Genomic DNA, 21,352 nt, shown 5'->3' with positions numbered 1-21,352 from the left:
GCTGGAAATGGCCCACCTGATGATCACTTTAGATAAGCTATTACCAGCAGGACAGTGGGGTGGGAGGAGGTATTGGTTCATATTCTCTCTGTATATATAAAGTCTGCTGCAGTTTCCACGATATGCATCGGATGAAGTGAGCTGTAGCTCACGAAAGCTTATGCTCTAATAAATTGATTAGTCTCTAAGGTGCCACAAGTACTCCTTTTCTTTTTGCGAATACAGACTAACACGGCTGTTACTCTGAAACCTGTCTTAAAATGTAGCAGCCAAGTTGAGGAAAGATCAAGAACACAATGTATCTATTATGGAGCAATACATAACTCTTCAGGGAAATGGATTTAGTATAAGAAGATAAAGATCTGTTGCATATGAATTTTGATGCAGGAAAACTGGAAATTAAATCAATTTACTGTGCAGTTCAGTCCAAAAAGACAAGACTCCAACACAGGAGATTGGCCCAGGTTTAAGGAACAAACCTGTATATTAAGGGCTGCAAAATACAGTGTGGTGAGAAAAACTGCTTACTCTAGTTGCTGCCCCATCTAATAGGGTTGAGTGTTTAGACTGTGGGCTTATATTTTATTTCTTTTGGTAACTGACTTTTTGCCTATTACTTAATCTACCTTTTATAGTCAATAAATTTATTTGTTTATCTTAACCAGTGAGTTTGTATGAAGTGTGTGGTAAATCTGCTCAGGTTTGACAAAGGCTGGTGTATGTCCACTTTCCATTGTTGAACTGGTGAACCAAATATTTAAATTTGCACTGCCCATCTTGAGCAGTGCAAGATGGTATATTCCTGGGGTACAGTGCTGGGAGCTGGGGGATTTGGCTCTGGTACCTTTCTCTGGGTGATTCATGAGTGGCACTGGGAGCATTCATGCAGTCTAGCTGGATGTAGGGCTCCACATGTGTTGTGCTGAGTTATCACAGCACCTGGAGGGGTTTGCTGCTGGTAACTAGCAAGGCATTGTGAGAGACAACCCAGGCTGGAGAGAGTTAAGGGGGCACAGCAGTCCCAGGCTGCACCCCGGGGGATCCTGTCACACCCTCCCCAGCTAGTGTCCCATCACTGGCCATTAGAGATATTTGCTGCTAGCAGTCGCAGATTGGCTATGTGCCACTGTAGACAGTTTTATCATACCATCCCTTCCATAAACTTATCAAGCTCAGTCTTGAAGCCTCTGTACCCTCCCACTGGGTGGCTCATGCTGACCCTAGGGAGCCCCATGTGGCCTGGGGAGCACAGGGCTTGATCTTAGATTCCCTGAGGCACTGTGCAGGCTATCTGGGCAGATCATACAACCATTATTAACAAGGTGTCTTGTAGGTCTTTGCTGATTCTACCCTGTGCACTGTCAAGTGTTCTAATCAGTGAGTTAGTTATAAGCTTAATACTCCCACTGAGATGTCCACATACCAAACCGAGGAGCCACCAGACTGTGGAAGTGGCTTGTTTCTAAGAGTTCTTGACTTGCCTTCCCCAGAGAGATGCTGTCTACGTGAGTAGTGCTACACCCTGTGGAGAAACAGAATTTCAGCTCTTGAATCTGGATGGCTTCTTTTCATTCGCTCTTTCATCCCATTCTAAGAGGGTCATGTTTGTCCTGGCAGGTATTCACCTTCAGCTGGCGGGAAGATATCCGTCCTGGGGACCCTCAGCACACCAAGAAGTTCTGTTTCGATGCCATTTCCCACAGCAGCCCTGTGACCCTCTACGACTGTCACGGAATGAAGGGGAACCAGCTGTGGAGATACAGGAAAGTGAGTGCGTTTACTTGATGATGATGTGTCATTCCATGAACACCTGAGGTTCCTTGTAATAACATGACTCGTGGTGGTCTCTTATGATTCATGTAGCTGTGAGAAGAGAATTTATAGGAATCCATTGTCATTTAGCATGAGTAAAAGCAGCATGGGCAAGATGGGGTAGGCATATCTGTTTTCACTACCTGAATGGAAAAGGACTTCCTGAACAGCTCATGAGTAAGAAGAGGGTATAAAAAACACTAGCTAGAGGAGACAGCAAAAGCAGCCTGCTTCTCTTGTTTGTTCTGCAGAGCCTGCCCAAGGTTGCACTTTGTGTCATAGTCTTGTTAGTGTTGGCACAAGAACCACATTTCATTGATGGCATAAGCAGCATCACTCCAGTGACTTCCATGAAATTGCTTCTGCTTGCACCAGCTCTGCGTCTGGTTCAATGTGGGCTTGTACCCGAGCCCAGTACTTGGATATAGGAGAGGCAGCGTAAGACCAACTTTTCTGTTCTTGCCTGATTGCAGATTGGTTTCAGTCAGGCTGCCATCAATCCTGCCCCACTTGCTCCTAGTTTCCCCTTAATGTGCCCTTATCAGATGGAGCAGGCTCTCTGCATCTTCATTTAGAAATGGGAAGGAACAGCATTAAGTGTGATGCCAACGAGAGAGCAAGCGAGGAGACTCTCTGTTAAACCAGCTGCAGCTTCCACCCACAGCCCTCTGGCTGTAGAGTAATGCCATACCTGCCATGCACAATCTGTTTACAAAGTTGTACTAGAGCTTGTCAGGCTGATGTTTAATAATGTGGATGCTCCTCCCATAAGCAGATGTGACTTATTACTTCTCTACAAGCAATGTTTGTGTAGCAGCAGGTGAAGAAGTTTTTATTTAGAATGCTCATCTCCCACAAACCCTTCCACCCCACATCTGTATGCCCAGTGTGACTGGAGGGGAAGCAGCAGAACGTGAGCCTGCAGACTGAAGAATCTAGCTTTAGTTTGCTTTTGCTTTGCCTGGCAGATGTTGCAAGGGTTGGACTGGGTGCCAGTGACAAGGAGAGAAAATGTAGACAAACACAGACAGACACATGCCATGTATGCAGGCAGGGCTCACCTAGAAATGTTGATTTCTGAACCAGTTCCAGCACTCATGGTTGCAGAAGTGATGCATTCTACTGCTCATCCTGACAGCAATGAGTGGGACAGACAGCAACACTAACATTAGTGTTTTCTGTAGAAGTGGGAGGTGGGGGATGTCATGGTCTCCCCCAGGGAAGTGTTGGAACGCCACTCATTGAGAAATTTAAAAGCAGACTGCACAAAGCACTATAAGATGCAAGGAACAATTCTACATTGGAAGGGGAATGGACTGTTTCTTAATTTGTGAAATACCATAAATAACTGGTTAGAGCACCATGCACAAGTAAGAAAATGTCTGTGCTGAAGAGCTGACAGTTCGTTAGATGTTAGATTAGATTTGATACATATGTCCTTTCCATTTCTAGCTCATGAGTCCATGAGTTGTGTGCAACCAACAGGAAGTCAGGAGTAGGAGTCAAGGGTGAAAAAAGTATGCAATGGGTAAAATATCTAGTAGGGCAAAACCAAATGACACACACACCCTTTCATTAAAAGGTTTGTATCTAGATGCTATAGGGCAGCAAATGAGTAAAATGGGCTCAACTTTGTTTCCTCAGTGGGACTTTCCCTTTACTTCCCCGTAAACCCCCAGAATGTTCCCCAGTCAAACAAATTGATTCTGAATTTCTCTTCCTCAGGACAAGACCCTTTATCACCCAGTAAGCAGCAGCTGTATGGACTGCAGTGAGAGTGACCGAAAGATCTTTATGAATACCTGCAATCCCTCTTCTCCAACACAGCAGTGGATATTTGAACACACAAACTCAACTGTCTTGGAAAAATTTAACAGAAATCTTGATCTTTAAAGACTGCGCATATATATATATATATATATATATATATTTATATATATATTTTACAGTTATAGTTTTTACCGGGGAGGGTTACAAAAAAAATGTTTTGTTTTGTTTTTAAACAAACAAGGTAAAAGGGAGAATCTCAGAAGAGGGTGTGACTAGCTGGCCAGTCTTTATTTTGAAGATGCTGCATCTTTCTCTTTTTGGGGATGGTGGAATTCCATGAGGCTTTACCAGAGTCACTTGCCTCTCAAGATCAGATCAGAATCTCTATTTTTAAAGGCTTATGAACCTGGTTCAACCTGCATTTAGATCGTGTGGTACTTTCCCAGATGTTAAACAAAGCGTTCCCAAATTGTCACTTTACCTCCCAGAATCCATCCAAGCAAAACCTGCACTCAAAATTACAGTGCAAAGTCAACATGACAGTACCTGACAAATACACTGACTTCCAGTGCATCAAAACTTAAAATGCAATAGAAAAATGAAAAGTGTGTGTGTCTCTTCTGTGCACCAAACCAAAATATACTTAAAGCAGCTTGGCCTCATAATGCCTTTCAAAGGAATAGATCTGTTAACAGAATACAGTTTGAGTGAACTAAGGGCAGTTGAGACTAATGTTCCAGTGAATATAAGTCACTGGTAGAAAAACCACAATTTCAGGTCCATGCACCTTGCTCTCTAATACCCATTGTTGGGTCTCTTCAATATGAAGGAATAGAAAAAAGGTTTTCCAGTAAGGTGGCCGCCTGCAGCTAAAATAATTGTGGTGACTCTCGCCACAGGTTTTTAGATGGCTAATAACAGTCACTTATAGTATGGGGTGGTTTTAAGATAGAAACATTCCAAGGATCCTTGCCATAAAATCTACTGCATGGGAAAATCTCCAGTTTTCCTCCAGAGACCTGGGGCCAAATTCACCCTGAGCATGAACAGCTGCAATTCCACAGAGGTTGATGGATTTGAGACTGCTACCCAGGGTTTAATTTGGCCCGTGGTCTTCTGTGGCCAGCAGTCCATCTGTCTGAGGTAACTGCAGTGAGTGCAGGGCCCATGCACAAGGCCATTATGCTCTCACAGATGACTGCATAGTTATCCTTCTGCTAAGATGCTGCATAAATCAACCAAACTAAACATTTTCCGATCATCCCCCAGCTGCTTGGCTTGTCCACCTATCCTTATAGGCACTCTACAGGAGTAGGCAGCATGTGGCCAGTTCTGGGATTGTGAGGCATGCCACAGCATGAGGGGCTGAAATGAGCAAGGCAGTGTCTTGGGAAGAGCGGGGAGAAGTTTGCAGGAAGAGCAGGCTGCTATCTGGGCTCCTAAGCAGTACAGTAATGGATCTCTGCTCCTGCAGGGGCGTGAAGCTCCACATTTCGGGCATCTTCCCTGCTGTGTAGCTCCTAAGTTTCACAAGAGAGCTTTGCTCTGAGCAGGTTCAAGAGGCCCATATATATGGCAGCTGCTTTGTGTTACAGGTCTCCCCTTGCTCACCACAAGACAGTAGTTCAGCCCCCTCTGCTGTTGCCTGCTCCCTTTTTGCACCAGTTCAGGAGCTGCAGAGGTTATCAGGTGACTTTGTGATCTCTCAATGATGGTGCAGAATTTGATGCAGTTTTGCCACATAAATCAGTGTGAGCTTGCTGCATGGCACGCAGGATCTCAACAAGTAATAAACCCAGACTTCAGTGACGTTGCTAATTGCAGCATTGTTGCAAATGATTCAGAGTCCTTTGAAGTCAAGCACTGCTTCTTCATTTGGAGGGGTGGGAGGACAGAGACTTTACTGCCCTTTGGGATAGTCCATATTTTATCTGTGATCCCTACGTGGTGCCAGCAAACTGCAGCAAGAGATGCTGTACAAACTAGACCAATGCCACATTGGGTTAACATCCTCTGATTAAAATATAATTGCATATGTTCTAAATATCTGTAACATGTCTATCATTAGAAGCACTTTTTAATACCATGGGGGGAAGCGCCAGTTTCCAGTACTTGGGAAGTAGCTGTCAGATGTTTTCCTTGAGTTATGAATGCTCTCATTAGTCTGGTGGTACCTATTGTGGCTCACTAAATGGCCTGACTAAATGTCTTTATGAATGTTTTAATACCTGTGGAACAAGAAGCTGTACACAAAGAGCACAGGTTTATTATAATTGGAATACAAGGTCAGAATGTGATCATTCCGCTGCAGCGAGTAGTGCTGTAACATTAATGCCTGCATTTTAGTTTTCCACTTCATTAGGGGATCAGCTTCTGTTTAAAATATATGGCTTTCTCTGGACTCGGACTCACCTTGTGAGCCAATTTTTGGATACTTTTAGCTGCTCAGCATGTTGGACACAAGCTTCTGAGATTATTGTTAATGGGATAGGGAGCCTTTGATATCTAGGTCAGTGATTCGACTTTGGCTCAAGGGCAGTTTGGCAGCATTCACCAAAAGACTAGGTGATCTTAATGCAGTTCCTACTTGACAGATATTGGTCACAGGACCACTATCACAAGTGGCCCCACTGCTGCCAGGCTCAGCACAGAGGCCAAGAACTGAATGGGCCAGGAATGCGTTCATCTCTTTTAAGGGTGATCTCTCCCAGTCAGTTGCAGTGCTGTCAGTCTGGTTCATTTCAAAAAGCTGTGGATTTCAAATCCTGACTGTCCCATGAATTCAGTGTGCCTATGTCTGATTGTCTCAGTGGTGTTCCTTTAGCTATTATTTTACTTACGTTAATTGTACATTTCAATGCCCCAGCGGCTTTGCTGACTAATGGGAAGAATTACCATAGTCTGCCAGCTACTGACTGAGAAATAGAAATTATATTTCTCAATCTTCATCTTTAATTGAGCTTTTGCTGAGCAATCAGGTTAATTATTCCAATTATGTTTAGTTATTTATAAGCAAAAATCACCAAAGCATGAATCCATAAACAAATCCTCACATTTGCATGCAAATCAAGATCAGGTCTCAAATGCCATCAACTACCTAATGGAAAACGCATTCTTTTCACATCCAGCTATTTTTCAAAACTAATTTAAAAAAAAAATCTCTGCCCCGGCTTCATAAATTCTCTAGTTTGTGGCAAGACTGCATATAAGAATTCTGAAATACAGTGAGATGCTGTGTGGTGTGTTCACTTACATTTCAGTACCCAAAATGCACTTCCATCTCTTGCCTACTTCATAGTGGTGTTACTGTCTGACCCCTGTGAGCAAACTACATGGGTTTGAGTTTTCCTGTAGGCTTTGGCAACAAATCTTTTTTTTTCCCACAGAGTGGAATGTTGTGTGGGCTTTAATGAAAGCGGAATACAGCATCATTAAAATAAAGATGTGCCTTTTTAAATGCAAATGTACAGCAAATGCCTAAACTTGAACCATTTCCTAGTGCCTTGCTGGACAAGAGTGAAGTGGGCTGGGGAGAAGGATGTACAAGAGAGTTTGATGCAGTGCGCAATTACCATTCTGGTGTGGGTTTTTGTTTTTAAATGTCTGGCTTTAAGTACAAATTTTAGCACGACAGAAGGTACTGGCCAGGAGATGCAGGGCCTCCAGGGGTTACTGGATTAAGAGTATCCATTAATGGCTGTGCTTTTCTTTACACTCAGTATGAAGTCTGGAGATTCTTCTTCGAGTGATGGTCCCTATTGTATCCACTGAGGGTTACGCTTGGGACATAGAGTAGAAGTTCAACTGATGTTAGACCAGAGGATTTCTTGGGCTGGTTGCTGTATGTTTAATCCCTGATAAAGGCACGTATAATATCTGTTTAATCAAGGGAACAGCATCCAGGAGTTCACAATTCATACTCAATGTATTCAAATACAGAGCTTTTCATAAATGGTTCCAACAGCATATCAGAATCTAAGTGAAAGGATAATGTGGTAACTTCTATAAACTCAACACCATGGATCAGTGGGGAGCAAATCTGTAATACAGAAGTAGCAAGAAAGCAATTCCTTACAATCTGTGGTAATTTATACCTATGTAATGCCAGTTCAGCAAGTTTTTCCCCTTACCTAGCTGGAAGTCTGTAATGTTAAAAAATTAATACTGGAACTTAAATGAGCAGTGAGGTTTCACAAGTAACTGGTTATTGGTACTAGCATGGTGCTCCCGTAGCTACCACCGTATAGTTATGGTAATTGCGCGTCCTTTTAGGAGCGAGGAAGATCACATAAGAACCATGTGAAAAGTCAGAATGCATCACTGGGTGAAAGGGGAGCAGTTTTCATTTGTTTTTCTTTTGTGATATGTGCAGGATGTTGAAATGTTTGTGTTTGGGGTGTGTGGACAGCTTGCTGCAGCCAGCCAGTAATACATGGTATCAAATGAAACTGTCAAGGCTAACAGATCTAGAACAGTCAATGGCTGTAGGATTGGCTTTCTCATGTATGAGAGTCAAATATATGTGTCATGCCACACTTTCATTCTACCTGGCTGCTACATTCTCTTAAGCAGATAAGTAATGAAATACACAAGTTACATTTCAGAGTTAACAGCCCACAGCAAATGGGGCATTAAAGCCAGTCATTAACTGACACACAAAATCCAGCAAACCGGTTGTCATTTCCACTACAAAAGGATTGTTTAGCATCAAGTGTTCTCAATGTTTTGTTTTATCTTAAACAGATGAATATTGTGGAAAGCGAGTTGGCAAAGCACTGTTGACAAACAATGAATAGCTTGAGGCTAACTTCTGAGATATCCAGTGTATTTTTTTAAAAAAGAAAAAACTGTTTTTTACAGGGGAGGCAGTGTGGGCTAGTGAGTAAGGCACTGGACTGGGAGTCGAAGACTTGAGTTCTACTCCCAGCTCTTTTGCTGACCTGCTGTTTGACTTTTGGCTTCTCCTCTGTGATACATTTTCCTCATCTGTAAAATATGGGTAATGTATACCTTTGGTAAAGTGCTTTGATATCTACAGATAAAAAGCATTATGTAAGAACAACTTAATGTTGTAATACAAATTACAGTTCTTCATAAACAAAGCTTTGAATCAAATACTAAATTTCCTTTGGAAAATAGGGTAGTGAGTCAGGTATTGGAAAGTTGAGCGATGAAGATTCCCACCAGATTGAGTACTTATTTTTCAGTTGTAAATTCATTTCATTTTACTGATTAACCTGTCAGATTGCCTTATCTAGATGTCACCTACACTAACTGAACTCACACTCCAGTTGTTCCTTTGTCGTGAGTTCCATGTATAAAACTAGACAATGACAGATTTATGAAAATCATAATAAAAGACCTTTGTCTAGTTTTTCTGTGACTCTGCGTTTGCTAGTTGAGTAGGCTCTTCCTTTATTCACTGTGTTCTGAGCTTTCCTGATGCTTCTGTATTACCCAGAAGGCTTCAATGATTCCAACAGATGTGTGGTTTTTCATTGGGAGCCACACAGGTCTTAAAACTGCTCATTCAGCATTAGGAAGGAAGCTCTGATCCCAATTAGCAAGCAGTCAAATGTGAACTTGGCTTACAAAACGACATAGAAACTAATCAATTCAACAGACTAAAACATTAGCCCTTAAAATAACAGTAACAAATAGCTTTAGCTTTTTTAGGATGGGAGCCCCAAGGTATCAGTGATGAGGTCTTAGTTGATTCACTCCTTGTACTGTGTGCATTTTAACTTATTTACTTCAAAACTGGATGAGATAGTGCCTCGTAAACCAGTGTATATTTATTTCTGGGCACATTAGGACACACTCCTAATATATGGGGACGGTAAAGGATGTTTAGCACTTTAATGTAGTAGCTTACATAAATTGGAGTCAGAGATAATGCATAGTTTTTAAAAGTTGAATGGACTTCCTTTTATAATATTTAAAATAAATTTTTAATGTTTTTCTGAATATTTGTGTATGCAGAAATTACTCACCTTTTTTGCTGCAACAATTGCTTTCCTTTCCCCTTCCCCCTTCTTGTGAGAACAAACTAAATATCCTGGAGCATAGCTTGTTTCCCATCGCCCCACATGCTTTCTTCACTGTGTACTCTTGTCCTTCTCTCCTGGGATAGTTACTTTAAGCTGCCCTCCTGCCAAGCAACATTGGAACTCTGTGTGACGCATAGACCTACTGCCAAGTTAAAGGCTCACTTTTCCATAGACAAGTGCTGCATGTTTCTTAAGTAGGCAAACTTTCCTGGTAATTTGGGGGGTGCTAATTTTGGAGTACTTTACAGCATGCAGCAGTCTAAACCCATTTTTAGAGTCCCACAAAGGAAACTGAGTGGGATGTTGTCATGGTTAGAAGGTGAACTGTGCTTTAGACCCTTCTGCAACCACTTTTGCAGTGCACCCTTAGCTTCCTTCCTTCAAGGAACCCAATGGTTCAACCATTCTCATACTGGATCTCTGGTTTCCCAGCCATGGTAACATGACGGACCTAACTGTATTTGGCACTGGTGAGAAACTTCCCTCCAGGACACATGTGGCCAGTAGCTGATTAAAGTGATACAAAACAGTTCTAAAAAGAAAAGTGGTGTGTGTTCACCCAAAGGCACAGAGGGTTAAAACAATTGCCTGCATATCTGGTCTGATATAAACTTCACCCTTTCCTTGCAAGTTCAGGAAGCTTCTGCTTAACCCAGATACCCCTACATGTGGGCTGAGAGAGGCAGACTGTCCTCCTGCTGTCCTCGTTTGTCTCTCTCCTGCATCATCTCCCTACCTGCAGCTGCTACCAACTCACTCCCCTCCCTGCCTCTCTAGACAGGGGTTTTTAACTACTTAATATCCTTTTGATTTTAGGTCCCAGCCCTGCAAAATATGCCCTGCCTGGAACCAGGCGGGGGGGGCAGTTCCCAATTAATAGCCCACTCATTTTTCTCTTAAGGACCCTTGGTATTTTCTCTGGAGATAAATTATCTCTAGACATCATTTTGTTTCCTGCTTGCTCTTTCTAACAGCCCTTTCTTATTTAACTCCATGCAGGCAGATGGAATAAAATCAAGCAAGTAAACTGAGGTACACATAATATAGGTATCTCCCTTGCTCGCCTCAGATGCAAATACTCCCAGAAACAAGGATGAAGTTTTTCAAAGGGATAGCAGACAACATGCAAGAGACAGTACCTGGATAAATAAACAGCCCCACTTCTATGCTGAATAGGTCTCCAGCTGTATGCACACTGGCCCTCAGGCTGGTGCATGAAATAATCTACACATAGGACATGTCTGTCAAAGCCATTAACATAATAAAAGGCTTTAAGCGATGATCCTACCCAAGCCCCAATCTTCTCCCTATTGGAAGTACGTCAAAATGTATCCATCAAGCATGCTCACCACTCATCTAAACTGCTTTGTGGGAGCCAGACCTAAACCGAATGTATATGTCCTACTCTCAGAACAAGCAAAGAACCTACTTGAACAAACTGACTAAACTGCATTAAATGGCCAGGAATTTTACCCTTTCAAGATTACTCCACAGCCTTGGTCTGGAAAAGGAAAGCGCTCTCCAGTGTTAGCAGGAAGCTAAGGATACAAAGCACCTATCTTGCTCTGATATATCCGCTTTTTCTCACTCATGCAGGTGGAGGAGGGTGGTGAACTTGTCTTTGATACAAATGAGTCAGGTGAATTTTATGCCCAAAGTTCACTTTTAAAACACATGGTATGGGCAGTATCTTCCCTGGTTTCTTTAACTGTTGGTAAGGAGATCAGAACCCTGAGCTCTGCTTAGGCTTGGCAGTTCATAGCCATAACACCTCTGGACTTGCTGTATCAGTTATGAATATAAAAAAAAAATGCTTGAACCCTGGCACTTAATTGCTTGAGCCCAGGTATCTCTTTCAGTACAAATTAAACACTGCCTGAGCTATCCTTGCCACAGAAGACTCAAAGACCACCCCTGACACACACGCTCACTCTCTCTTAGATGACTGCAAATTACTTCTGTACCTTGTGCAGAACGTAGGCCACAGGGACAGATCCATAGCTGATAAAATTCCAGATGTACAATTTCCGAAGTAGAGATCTGTCCAGCAGTAAAATCAAAGAGATGCGTTACTCTACAAGTTTCATGGAAAGTTAGCTGGGGTATTGACTGAACACAGCAGTTCTGGATTTTTACTCCAGTTCCTTATCCACGCAGATGTAGGAGCCAATGTTAACCTCAATCTGAAAAAGAGCAAAGAGCCTATCACTTGTACTGGTCACCAACATTTAATATGGATAGAAAACCCCTGGCTAAAAATGCAGCAACAGGCTAAGTGAGTTCCCTGGTTTGAGAAGGCCAAACAGCTTCCTGCTCATTAGATGCTCTATCAGCCACCTCAGTAGTCTACCTATTGTATTCTCCTATGCAAGCTTTCTCCACCAAGAAGCCTGGTTCATCTGCTAATGTGCTAAAAAGATGTTGGACTGTGTGGAGTGGGCCTACAAACTGGCAATGCTGACCAAGGTATGACTAATGCTGATGGATTTAGGAAATAGACTAATATTCTGTTGAAATCTCCCGCTTCATACTCATGGCTCAAACTGACTTTAGGCCTGGCACTCTTCAGATGAGGATTTCTAGACTGAATTTTTTTCATGACTTAGGTTTTTCCTGTTAGATACTTTTCCCAAACCAGTGTCAACAATTTGCGAAAATACCAATGGAGGAATTTGCTTTCAAAACTAAACAAGATCCTCTGGAGCCTACCAATGGGACCCTTTTGGGTCAAATGAGAGACCTTTTCCCGAAAGGTAGCACTTGGCCAAAGACTTCACTCCCCTTCCTGTACCTCCCTGTTAAAATAATGTCATACAGCCAGAATACGAGGTAAATTATGGATTCTACTACACTGGTGTATTTCTTCACTGTTGAAGTCAGTTGTTTGTGGTGCTGGTGGGGTGTGTATATTTTATTGACACTCATTTGGGACCTGCATTACGCACTGTTGGCTTCACAATCAATGGATAGTACCCCTGTCCCAAACAAGAGCCTACCTGGGCTCCCTGGACAATACATTGAACATAAATAAGAGAAAAGCAAATCAGCTAATTAAAGAATACTCGACCCGCATCAGAAAATGCACTGCAAGCAAAGACCCTTGGCCTCCCGCTCACCCGCCCCCAAAAGAGCACTAGCATAGGCTGGAGACCAGCAGACTTGGGCTATTTCACACCTGGCAGAGCAAAATTTGGGTCCCTTGGGGCGAAACCTCTGCTACCCAGTGTCTCTTTCACAGTGAGGAAGGTCTCGTTCTATCTCTTCTTCTAATCATAGCTGCATCAATAGCAAGCGTCTGTGTGCTTTTAAGTGTATCCCCCACATGCTACCAAAAACCTGTTCTGCAAAAATGTTGGGCCTTGATCAGAACCCTCTGCCCGTCAAGCCAGGTGTCTTTGTTACCACAGGTCACAGTGCCCAGGGCTCTGAGAGACCCATAAAAACCTCCACAAGGGACTTAAAGTAACTTTTTTCTAAACATAAAGGGTTGTGGATTTAAAGTCCGGTCTTGGGACCTTGTAGGACTAGAAGCAAGTGCTGAGTCCTATTGGGAAGCAGGGACTCTGCTCTCCCCAGTGATCATGTAAATAAACCTGGAGTTCTAAACTCCTGCGTCCAACTTCCAGCTACAAAATGAAGTGCAATGCAGGAATTCCCGAGACTCAACTTGCATGGTGATTTTTCCTTCCCTGCCAAATCAATAGGCTTAATATAGGTATTGCTGGAGAGCTAGGCACTACGGTAATACAAATAATGATAACAATGTGGCAAATAGCAAAAGTTATCAAAACGAAAGTGTTTGTTTAAAGGCTGTTTTTTTGATAAAGGACACAAATCCACCTATTTAAAGAGTAAATATTTGTTTTTTAAAGGGAATAATGTAGTGAAAATCCAAAATATGAGACACATTCCACTCAGCCAAGAACAGTGATCCACAGAGGGGTTTTCAAACATATCAATGAGCGGTTCCCAAACTTCATTGCACCGTGACCCCCTTCTGACGAGAAAAATTACTTTGCGACCCCAGAACGGGGGATGGAGGCCTGAGCCCCACCACCCCAGGTGATGGGGCTTGGGCTTGGGCCCTGGGACCTAGCAAGTCTAACACCAGCCCTAGTGACCCCATTAAAATGGGGTCATGACCCACTTTGGGATCCTGACCCACAGTTTGAGAACCGCTGGAATGTCAAGTTTGACAGTGCATTGCAGCTTCAAGTTTGCCTACTGTTCTATATCCCTACCTAGGGCATTGATTGCCATAATATATAGATGCTTGGGGAAAAACAGTCCCCTTTGGGAATTGAACCCCCAAACCAGGGTTCAATCTGAAGCACATCTTTTCTTGCAACTGCCCCTCATGCTCCAGGCTTCTTCCTACAACACTTGACACTACACCACTCCTTTCAATTGCCTTGTGCAAGAAGCCTTCTGTCAAAAATACTTAACTCAGTGTACAGTTCACTTAACACAAGTTTCTCCCAGTACCCTGGGGTACTATGGCCATCAGCCTAACTTTCCCATTTTAGTGCACTCCGGGGCTATGTGCACCATAATGCATTACATGCTGCCTAGAACCCATCAGACCAGCTGATCCAACTTACAGGGACGCACCTTGGTTATGGGAGTTATGGAGAGGGTTTGGAGTCTCATGCAAGATCAGTGGGGCAAGAGTTGTGTTGTCCTTCAGTACCTCTTATGTATAGTTGGAACCATTTTAACAACGGCAAATAATTCCCAACCTGACCATGAGTGACGCTTGGGTTCCAGAACAGATCCACACAAGATTTATTTGCTTGTTATAACAAATGCTCTGTGTACATGGGGCCTGTTTTCATTTCCTCTTTGTGCAATGAAAGCACTGTGTGGTGGTGATTTCCCACAGTAATAGATTGTCACAGATGGAGAAAGGTTCTAGAGAGAGTCCAGAAGAGATCCAGTAGGGAAACTGAAGTATCTTACTGTCCTCCAGAAAGGAATGGAAGTGCAGGCACAAGGTGGAAGCACAAAGGTAATCCTCAACGATGCTGAGTTTTCAATAAGTTTAACAATGTGCTATAACTGAGCTGAGGCCTAGAGGGTAAGGACTGCTGCAACTGGGGATGGGGTGAGTGGGGCTGGTGAGAACGCAACACCCCTTTTTGTTATCTCACTCTTCAAAGCCTGTTTCTCCCAGCGCAAGCCCTGCATCTGTCTCCTGGACGTGGAAACTGGAAAGATTCTGGGACAGAACTGAGGTCAAAGGGGCTCTTCCCCTGATGACAGTGAGCAGGATGTGAGGCCCTGCCAAGCAAACCCTGGGTACGTCTACACAGCAAGCAGAATCCCGCAGCAGCAAGTCTCAGAGCCTGGGTCTGCTGTCTCAGGATCATGCTACAGCACTGAAAATAGTTGTGTAGACACTTGGGCTCAGGCTCTGAAGCCCAGCCCCCTCATTAGGCTTCAGAGCCCTTGCCCCAAAGTCTACACTGCTATTTTTAGCGCCGTAGCCTCAGCCCCGTGTCTACTATGGGTTTCTGCTTGCCGTGTATACATGCCTTCAGACAGGAAAGCACCTCAGAAAAGCAGAGTGGGTGTCCCAAGGATTTTGAGTGCATTAAAACAATGAGTTCTCAGGGAAGGCAGCTGTGTGGCAGGGGTATCTTTTTGGCCATTATTCAGCATCTACATTTAGAGATCCATGTAGACAGGGAGGCTTGGATGAGAAGACGATTATTACCTCTCCAAAGGCACTAAGATGCCTCCATTCTGATAGGTTTATGAAACATCATTTCTCACCTCATTGCTGTTTGCACAAGGAGCTGTTAGATCAGGCTAGTGATGTGCACCCAATAAAGGATGGATATCTCCATTAAGCCAGGTATTTTACAGCCAGCTAATTTTAGCCTAGCAGAGTGACAAAGCTCATGAAGATAAATATGCTGGAGCATATTGTAATTGTACAAGGCCATCATGCTTTTTTCAGATAGATTTTCAATCAATATAGCATTGCATTTGCAGGTACGTAACATTTATACGTAACATGCCCCGTATAAGTAGGGGCATAGCGAGCAGATTGAGGGACGTGATCGTCCCCCTCTATTCGAAATTGGTGAGGCCTCATCTGGAGTACTGTGTCCAGTTTTGGGCCCCACGCTACAAGAAGGATGTGGATAAATTGGAAAGCGTCCAGCGAAGGGCAACAAAAATGATTAGGGGTCTGGAACACATGACTTATGAGGAGAGGCTGAGGGAACTGGGATTGTTTAGTCTGCGGAAGAGAAGAATGAGGGGGGATTTGATAGCTGCTTTCAACTACCTGAGAGGTGGTTCCAGAGAGGATGGTTCTAGACTATTCTCAGTGGTGGAAGAGGACAGGACAAGGAGTAATGGTCTCAAGTTGCAGTGGGGGAGGTTTAGGTTGGATATTAGGAAAAACTTTTTCACTGGGAGGGTGGTGAAACACTGGAATGTGTTGCCTAAGGAGGTGGTGAAATCTCCTTCCTTAGAAGTTTTTAAGGTCAGGCTTGACAGAAAACCCTGGCTGGGATGATTTAATTGGGGATGGGTCCTGCTTTTGAGCAGGGGGTTGGACTAGATGACCTCCTGAGGTCCCTTCCAACCCTGATATTCTATGATTCTATGATTTAATTTAGCAAAGAGAGAGACGGCAAGAGTACTTCTTTCCCCAGCAAGTGCTGCGGGCCAGCACATGAAACAAACATTTCATATTGTCTCATGAAGGCAAAAGGAAAAGTAACATATGCCTGGCACTGATTTGAACCTCTTTCTCCAAAAGCCTCTTATGCCAGTACACACAGTGGGTACTATATCTTCTGGCCAGCAGAGGGAGACAAGGAAAAAATCTGTCCATTGCTTGCTCCTTCATCATCTATCCCGTATGGTCTGATCTCTATTTTGGCAGCAAGAACAGGAGTATTCTTTGCCAGCCAGCAACCATGTAGCCAGCTAGTATTAGAAAAGAAAAAATACAAGAAAAACCCGTGCCTCAAGGCAATACACAGGAGAACCGCCTGCCCAGGACCCTCTCTTTAATAATGAGGATCAGTGGCATTTGTTGCAGGGGACAAGTGGTCTTTCAGGTACACAGGTACCAGGCCATAAGGGTGTTACTAACTTTGACAAACCCTTTAAACCCTACCCAGAGATCAACATGCAGCCAGTGGATCTCTAGTGTCATGTAATCCCAGCATGTTGCCCCACTCAGTATATGAGCTGCATCATTCTGCACCAGCTTTGGACTCCAAATGATACGAAGTCATTGACCCATGCCTTGTCTTGATACCAACAGGCAGAGGGCACAGGAGTGTATGAGAGTTACAGAGACCCCCTGGTTTGGCATCTACCTACTAGTCTGCCAGAGAATGTCACGTAAGGTTCTAATGAAAGCCTGTGTCACACTGGTTGTCATAATCATTGAGAGATGTATGTACAGAAAAATGTGTCGAGTTACCTGTATATATACTAAAAATTATGTTCTCTAGGCTTGAGTTAAAGTACGGCATCAAAAGGTGACCCACAGACCCCTGGCAGACGGGGGGAAGAGATGCTTCTCTCACTCTGACTGGACATCTGAAAATTAAGTACTGTATGCTTCACAACAGACTCCCATTTACAGTCTGAGCAAAATGGTGATCGATAGATTGCAGAGATGGCAGGGAAAACAAAATCAGCAGGGGTTATCTCATTTAAGAGTAAGTCAATGAAACTTGGAAACTATACCTAGGGTGCAGATGAACTCCCCCGCCCCACTTTTTTCCTTCCATTTGTGAAGACAAGCCTCCAGTGGACTTGATTGTATGAGAAGGGATCTCAGTCAAACTGGTTGAAAACACAGGAAAAAGGACTTGAGGTAAGCTATCTTGTAGGGGGTGGGGAATGCCTTGTTAGTTAAGTTTAGGCTTTAGAAAACATACTATGATTTTGCTTTATATGTAACTATATGTTTCCAATATTTTTACTCTCTATCACTTGAATCTCTGTTCCTTGATGATAAACATATTCTTCTTTCCACTATATCTAAATATCTATATCTCAATACTGTGTGTTGAGCAGAGTGGTGATCTTGAGTTGAATCTTGCAAGCTGGTGAGTACTGTTCCCTTGGGAACAGCAGATCTGAGAATTCTGTGAGAGGTCCATGGAACGGGCTGGACACCCCAGACAACTTGTGGGTTGGTGTGTGCCCATTGCTAACCCGTACAGAGAGAATGAGTCCTGCAGAGGCCTGAAAGGCAGTGCTTGTGTCGCCAGAGGCAGGTAGTTTCAGGAAGCTGATCCACAGCAGACACAGCTGATTCATGCTAAGGGCAGGTGGTGGCAAGGTGCCTTAGACCCCTGGGAAAAGTCAATGGTCTGATCGTTCTTGTATCTTCCAGGAGAGACCGATAGGAATTGCTTGGTGGCTGTTTGCCAGCAATGGCAGAGAGGAGGGTTGAGGAGGCATTTGCACAGCTATTAGAGAGGAATATGAGAAATGGGCTCTGACCTGTTGGTATCAGTTACTCTCTAAGGGGGATCTGCTATATCTAAGAGGCTGTGCATGGAAAGTTGGCCTGAGGCTGTATTTTAAGACCCCCATCTTCCTCTTGGGTACCCAGAGACTATAATATGTTATGCCTTTTCCTATGCCTAGGAGAATACCGTGAAACAGTCAGATGTGATAAACCAATACAAGAGCCTTGAGCAGATTGAGTTTACTTGGAACATTTTTGTGTGCAACTCCAACAACTTGGATTAAAGCATATTAATTCCTGCACATGATTTCAAGATTCTAAGACAGCTGACGCCTGCTTTAGAACCCTTCTGTCTGAAGAAAGAAATAAGGGGTTTGGGTTTTTTTGCACACACAAACTTGCATCAGATCACAGAAATCCTCCTTTATCTTCACAGCTGTCCCAACCTAGGGCAATTTTGGTGCTAAAAAGATTACTTTAAAAATAAAGGTTGAGCAAAATTGCTTGGGAGCATATGTACTTCAGAAAACATCTCTTCCATAGTCCAATAACTGCACCAACTGTGATGCTTAATTAAACAAGAAAAGCCTCTTTGGTATGGTATCTGCAAAGGACTCCTCCTAGGCTTGAGCTGAGATGTACAATGAGTTTTCCAATGCAGCTACTAGGAGCCTGTGTTCCCTATAAATTATTACCTAGACTGATCCCTAGAATAAACCACAACCTTTGTAGCCAGGAACAAAAATTTTAGGAGTGAATCCAGAGTAGTTTTTACAAACATGTCAGCTATCTTGAGTTAATTGGCAGTCGACTGACTCGAAACTAAAAACTCTTATCATATGTGTGCCCCGAGGGTTGCTTTCCTTCACAGCACGCAAGACTGATGTCGCTCCTACCCGTTATCTAACCTAAACATGCAAGTCAAATTAAAACTATGAAAAGTAAATAAATGTAACTTTTTCATTTCTCCCAGAGTGAGACTGCCCTAGGAACCAGCTCTTACTGTTTGCTATTTCCCGTGAGTACCATCCAGACCAGTAGATGAGGAAAAACTAGATTTCTTAACCTGTAATTTCCATTTCTCATAATGGGAAGGGCATGCACTGGTCTGGACAAAGCCCCAGTATATATGCAGATGTTCTTGCTAAAATTAATTTTGTAAGTGGTTACACCTTTAATTCTATTAATCCTATTATCTACAGTGGAGGTGATGTTTTCTACTTGGTTTATGCCATTTCAGCTTTGGAAGTCCTGGGAATCAGCGTGTGGTGCTGCAGCATGAGTCTACACTCAAAGGAAGGAAGTCAGGAAAAATCTAAGCTGCTATCTCCATTGTGGCAGAATGGACCCAAGAGCAATGTTCACACCATTAAGAGAAATAAAAATTACAAGTAAGGATACAACTAGCCTCCTCCTGTACTGCTTCTGTTTTAACTCGGGTTCAACATAATGAGAGCATTGCACAGGGCTTTGGAGAAAATCCTGGTCTGTACGTGTTAGATGAGTGAAAAATTTATTCTGCAAATGTAGGCTGGCTCTTAAATAAAAGAGCAATATAGAAGAAAGTGAAGATTCAAACCAAGTGAGGAAGGGATGAAGAGTCTGGGAGAAAAACAATCTGAGGTATCATAGCATGTGTTATTTGCATGCACAACCATGCTCTGAAGTGTCCCTAGCCTCTGTTTCCCAGAAGCTAGGAATGGGCAACAGGGGATAGATCACTTCTGAAGCACCTGGCATTGGCCAGTCGGAAGGCAGGATACTGGGCTAGATGGACCTTTTGTCTGACCCAGGATGGCCATTCTTATAATGATCTAATGTACTTTGTTAATTGTTTAAGATTTTGAATGATTTAAAGAGGCTGGCTCAGAGGCCTTCATTCCCTCATCTCCAGCAGCAGATATAAACTGCATAAGGACCATGTGTAATGGTGCATGCCCTAGCCAGGGTTGGCAGTCTTGTGTAATCCTTGTAATTTGCTATTTGGGACCATTTGTGGAAGTCATGCCTGGAGAAAGCTGCCACTAACTCAGCATGGAGTTATTTGTCAGTCAGCTTCTTCCAGTTCATGTTTGCGGGAGGGTATTAAGGCAGCTGTTGGGTGCAGATTTCAACGAATATTCTCTTTTCCCCTAAACATACCTTGACCTATTCCTCCTGCTGAGCCTCTATCCTTCCATCAGTAATTGTGAGCGGTTTCTTCTCAGCTGTCTGACCGAGTGGCACAGGTCCAATGTGCTGTGTGTGAGATTCGGCTGAGCCGGAGAGTAATGTCCCCAGTTACACAGGTCAGGGTCTAGGCTGCCCTGCACCAGGCCATGTAGCTACTTGGGGTCCCTCTCCAGGCTGTCCTGTGCTATGGTGCTGGGGCTATCCAGATGTTTAGCATCACCCTCAGCCTGGTCTCAGGGTGGTGCAGTGTTATGCAGGCCCCGCAGAGAAGTGGGGGCTGGGTACATCATGTTTGCTCTGCCCCCCCCCCCCGTTAGACGCTGGGGGGGGGCTTGAGCTCGGCGCCCTGGCGTAATTGTGCCCCCCCCCCCCGTTGTGCACGGTGCTGTGCCTTCTTCCTAGGGTGGGGGGAGCTCGGCTGGGGAGCGCCCGGGCCGGGGGGGGGCTAAGGAGACGCCCTGGTGGGGGAGTGCCCGGGTCTGCGGGGGGGAGCTGGGCTGGGGAGTGCCCCGTCTGAGGGGGTGCTGTAGGGAGGCTCGGGGGAGGGGGGGGGCTGGGCAGCCCCCGGTCTGAGGGAGGCCCTGGGGGGGCGCCCGTTTGAGGGGGGGGGGCTGGGGGCAGTCATCCTGGGACCTGGGGTGCCCGGATCCGGGGGGACAGTGCCCGAGACCAGGCCCCCCGCCAGGCCTCCCGGCTCTGGCCCGCCCGCTGCCCGCTTCCAACCCACCTCAGCGGCCTCCCTCTCCTCCGCAGGAAGCGGCCAAGCGCCGGCGACGGGCAGCCGCCTCCGCCAATGGGGTGCGCTAGCGAGGGCGGAACCCCGCCCCGGGGGCGCCGCCGGCCAATGCGGGCGCGGGGGCGGTACTTCCTCTGCCCAGGAGGCGGGGCGGGCAGGTTTTTTGTGTGTGGGGTCCCTGCGGCGGCGGCGGCGCTTCGGGGCCCGGCCCGGCCTGGCCTGGCCTCCGCTCTGCGGCAGCCGGCCGGAGAGCCAGGGGGCGCTCGCCGGCTCCCCGCCCGGCTGGGCCCGAGAGGGGCGGGGGCGCTGCCGCGTGTGTCTAGGGACCCTTCACCGGGGGGCGCTGCCGGGGGCTTCTAG

The 21,352-nt window shown here is 44.7% G+C and overlaps 1 protein-coding gene and 1 long non-coding RNA gene across 5 annotated transcripts in view; one reads left to right on the top strand and one right to left on the bottom strand.

The window, feature by feature from the left end:
- Positions 1-9,549, top strand: part of GALNT10 (polypeptide N-acetylgalactosaminyltransferase 10) — a 122,212-nt gene extending 112,663 nt beyond the window's left edge. For both annotated transcript variants that reach the window (XM_073355269.2, XM_073355270.2), the window contains exons 11-12: positions 1,618-1,767; positions 3,538-9,549. In XM_073355269.2, the coding sequence (XP_073211370.1) occupies positions 1,618-1,767; positions 3,538-3,705 (318 nt within the window). In that variant the 3' untranslated portion in view covers positions 3,706-9,549. The remainder of the gene's footprint in view (positions 1-1,617; positions 1,768-3,537) is intronic.
- Positions 222-21,027, bottom strand: LOC140915528 (uncharacterized). 3 transcript variants are annotated; one of them, XR_012160189.2, is made up of 3 exons: positions 20,227-21,027; positions 11,597-11,815; positions 222-1,749 (listed from the first exon to the last, which is right to left on the bottom strand). It is a non-coding gene; the product is annotated as an uncharacterized LOC140915528 (long non-coding RNA). The 3 variants fall into 3 exon arrangements; XR_012160188.2 differs by lacking the exon at positions 222-1,749 and adding an exon at positions 7,424-8,568; XR_012160190.2 differs by lacking the exon at positions 222-1,749 and adding an exon at positions 9,293-9,733.
- Between the last annotated feature and the right edge of the window lie 325 nt (positions 21,028-21,352).

Source organism: Lepidochelys kempii, chromosome 8 (assembly GCF_965140285.1).
Source record: "Lepidochelys kempii isolate rLepKem1 chromosome 8, rLepKem1.hap1, whole genome shotgun sequence".
Lineage (NCBI taxonomy): Eukaryota > Metazoa > Chordata > Testudines > Cheloniidae > Lepidochelys > Lepidochelys kempii.
The sequence above is the reverse complement of the archived record's forward strand: the minus strand, read 5'-3'. Positions and strand labels throughout refer to the sequence as shown.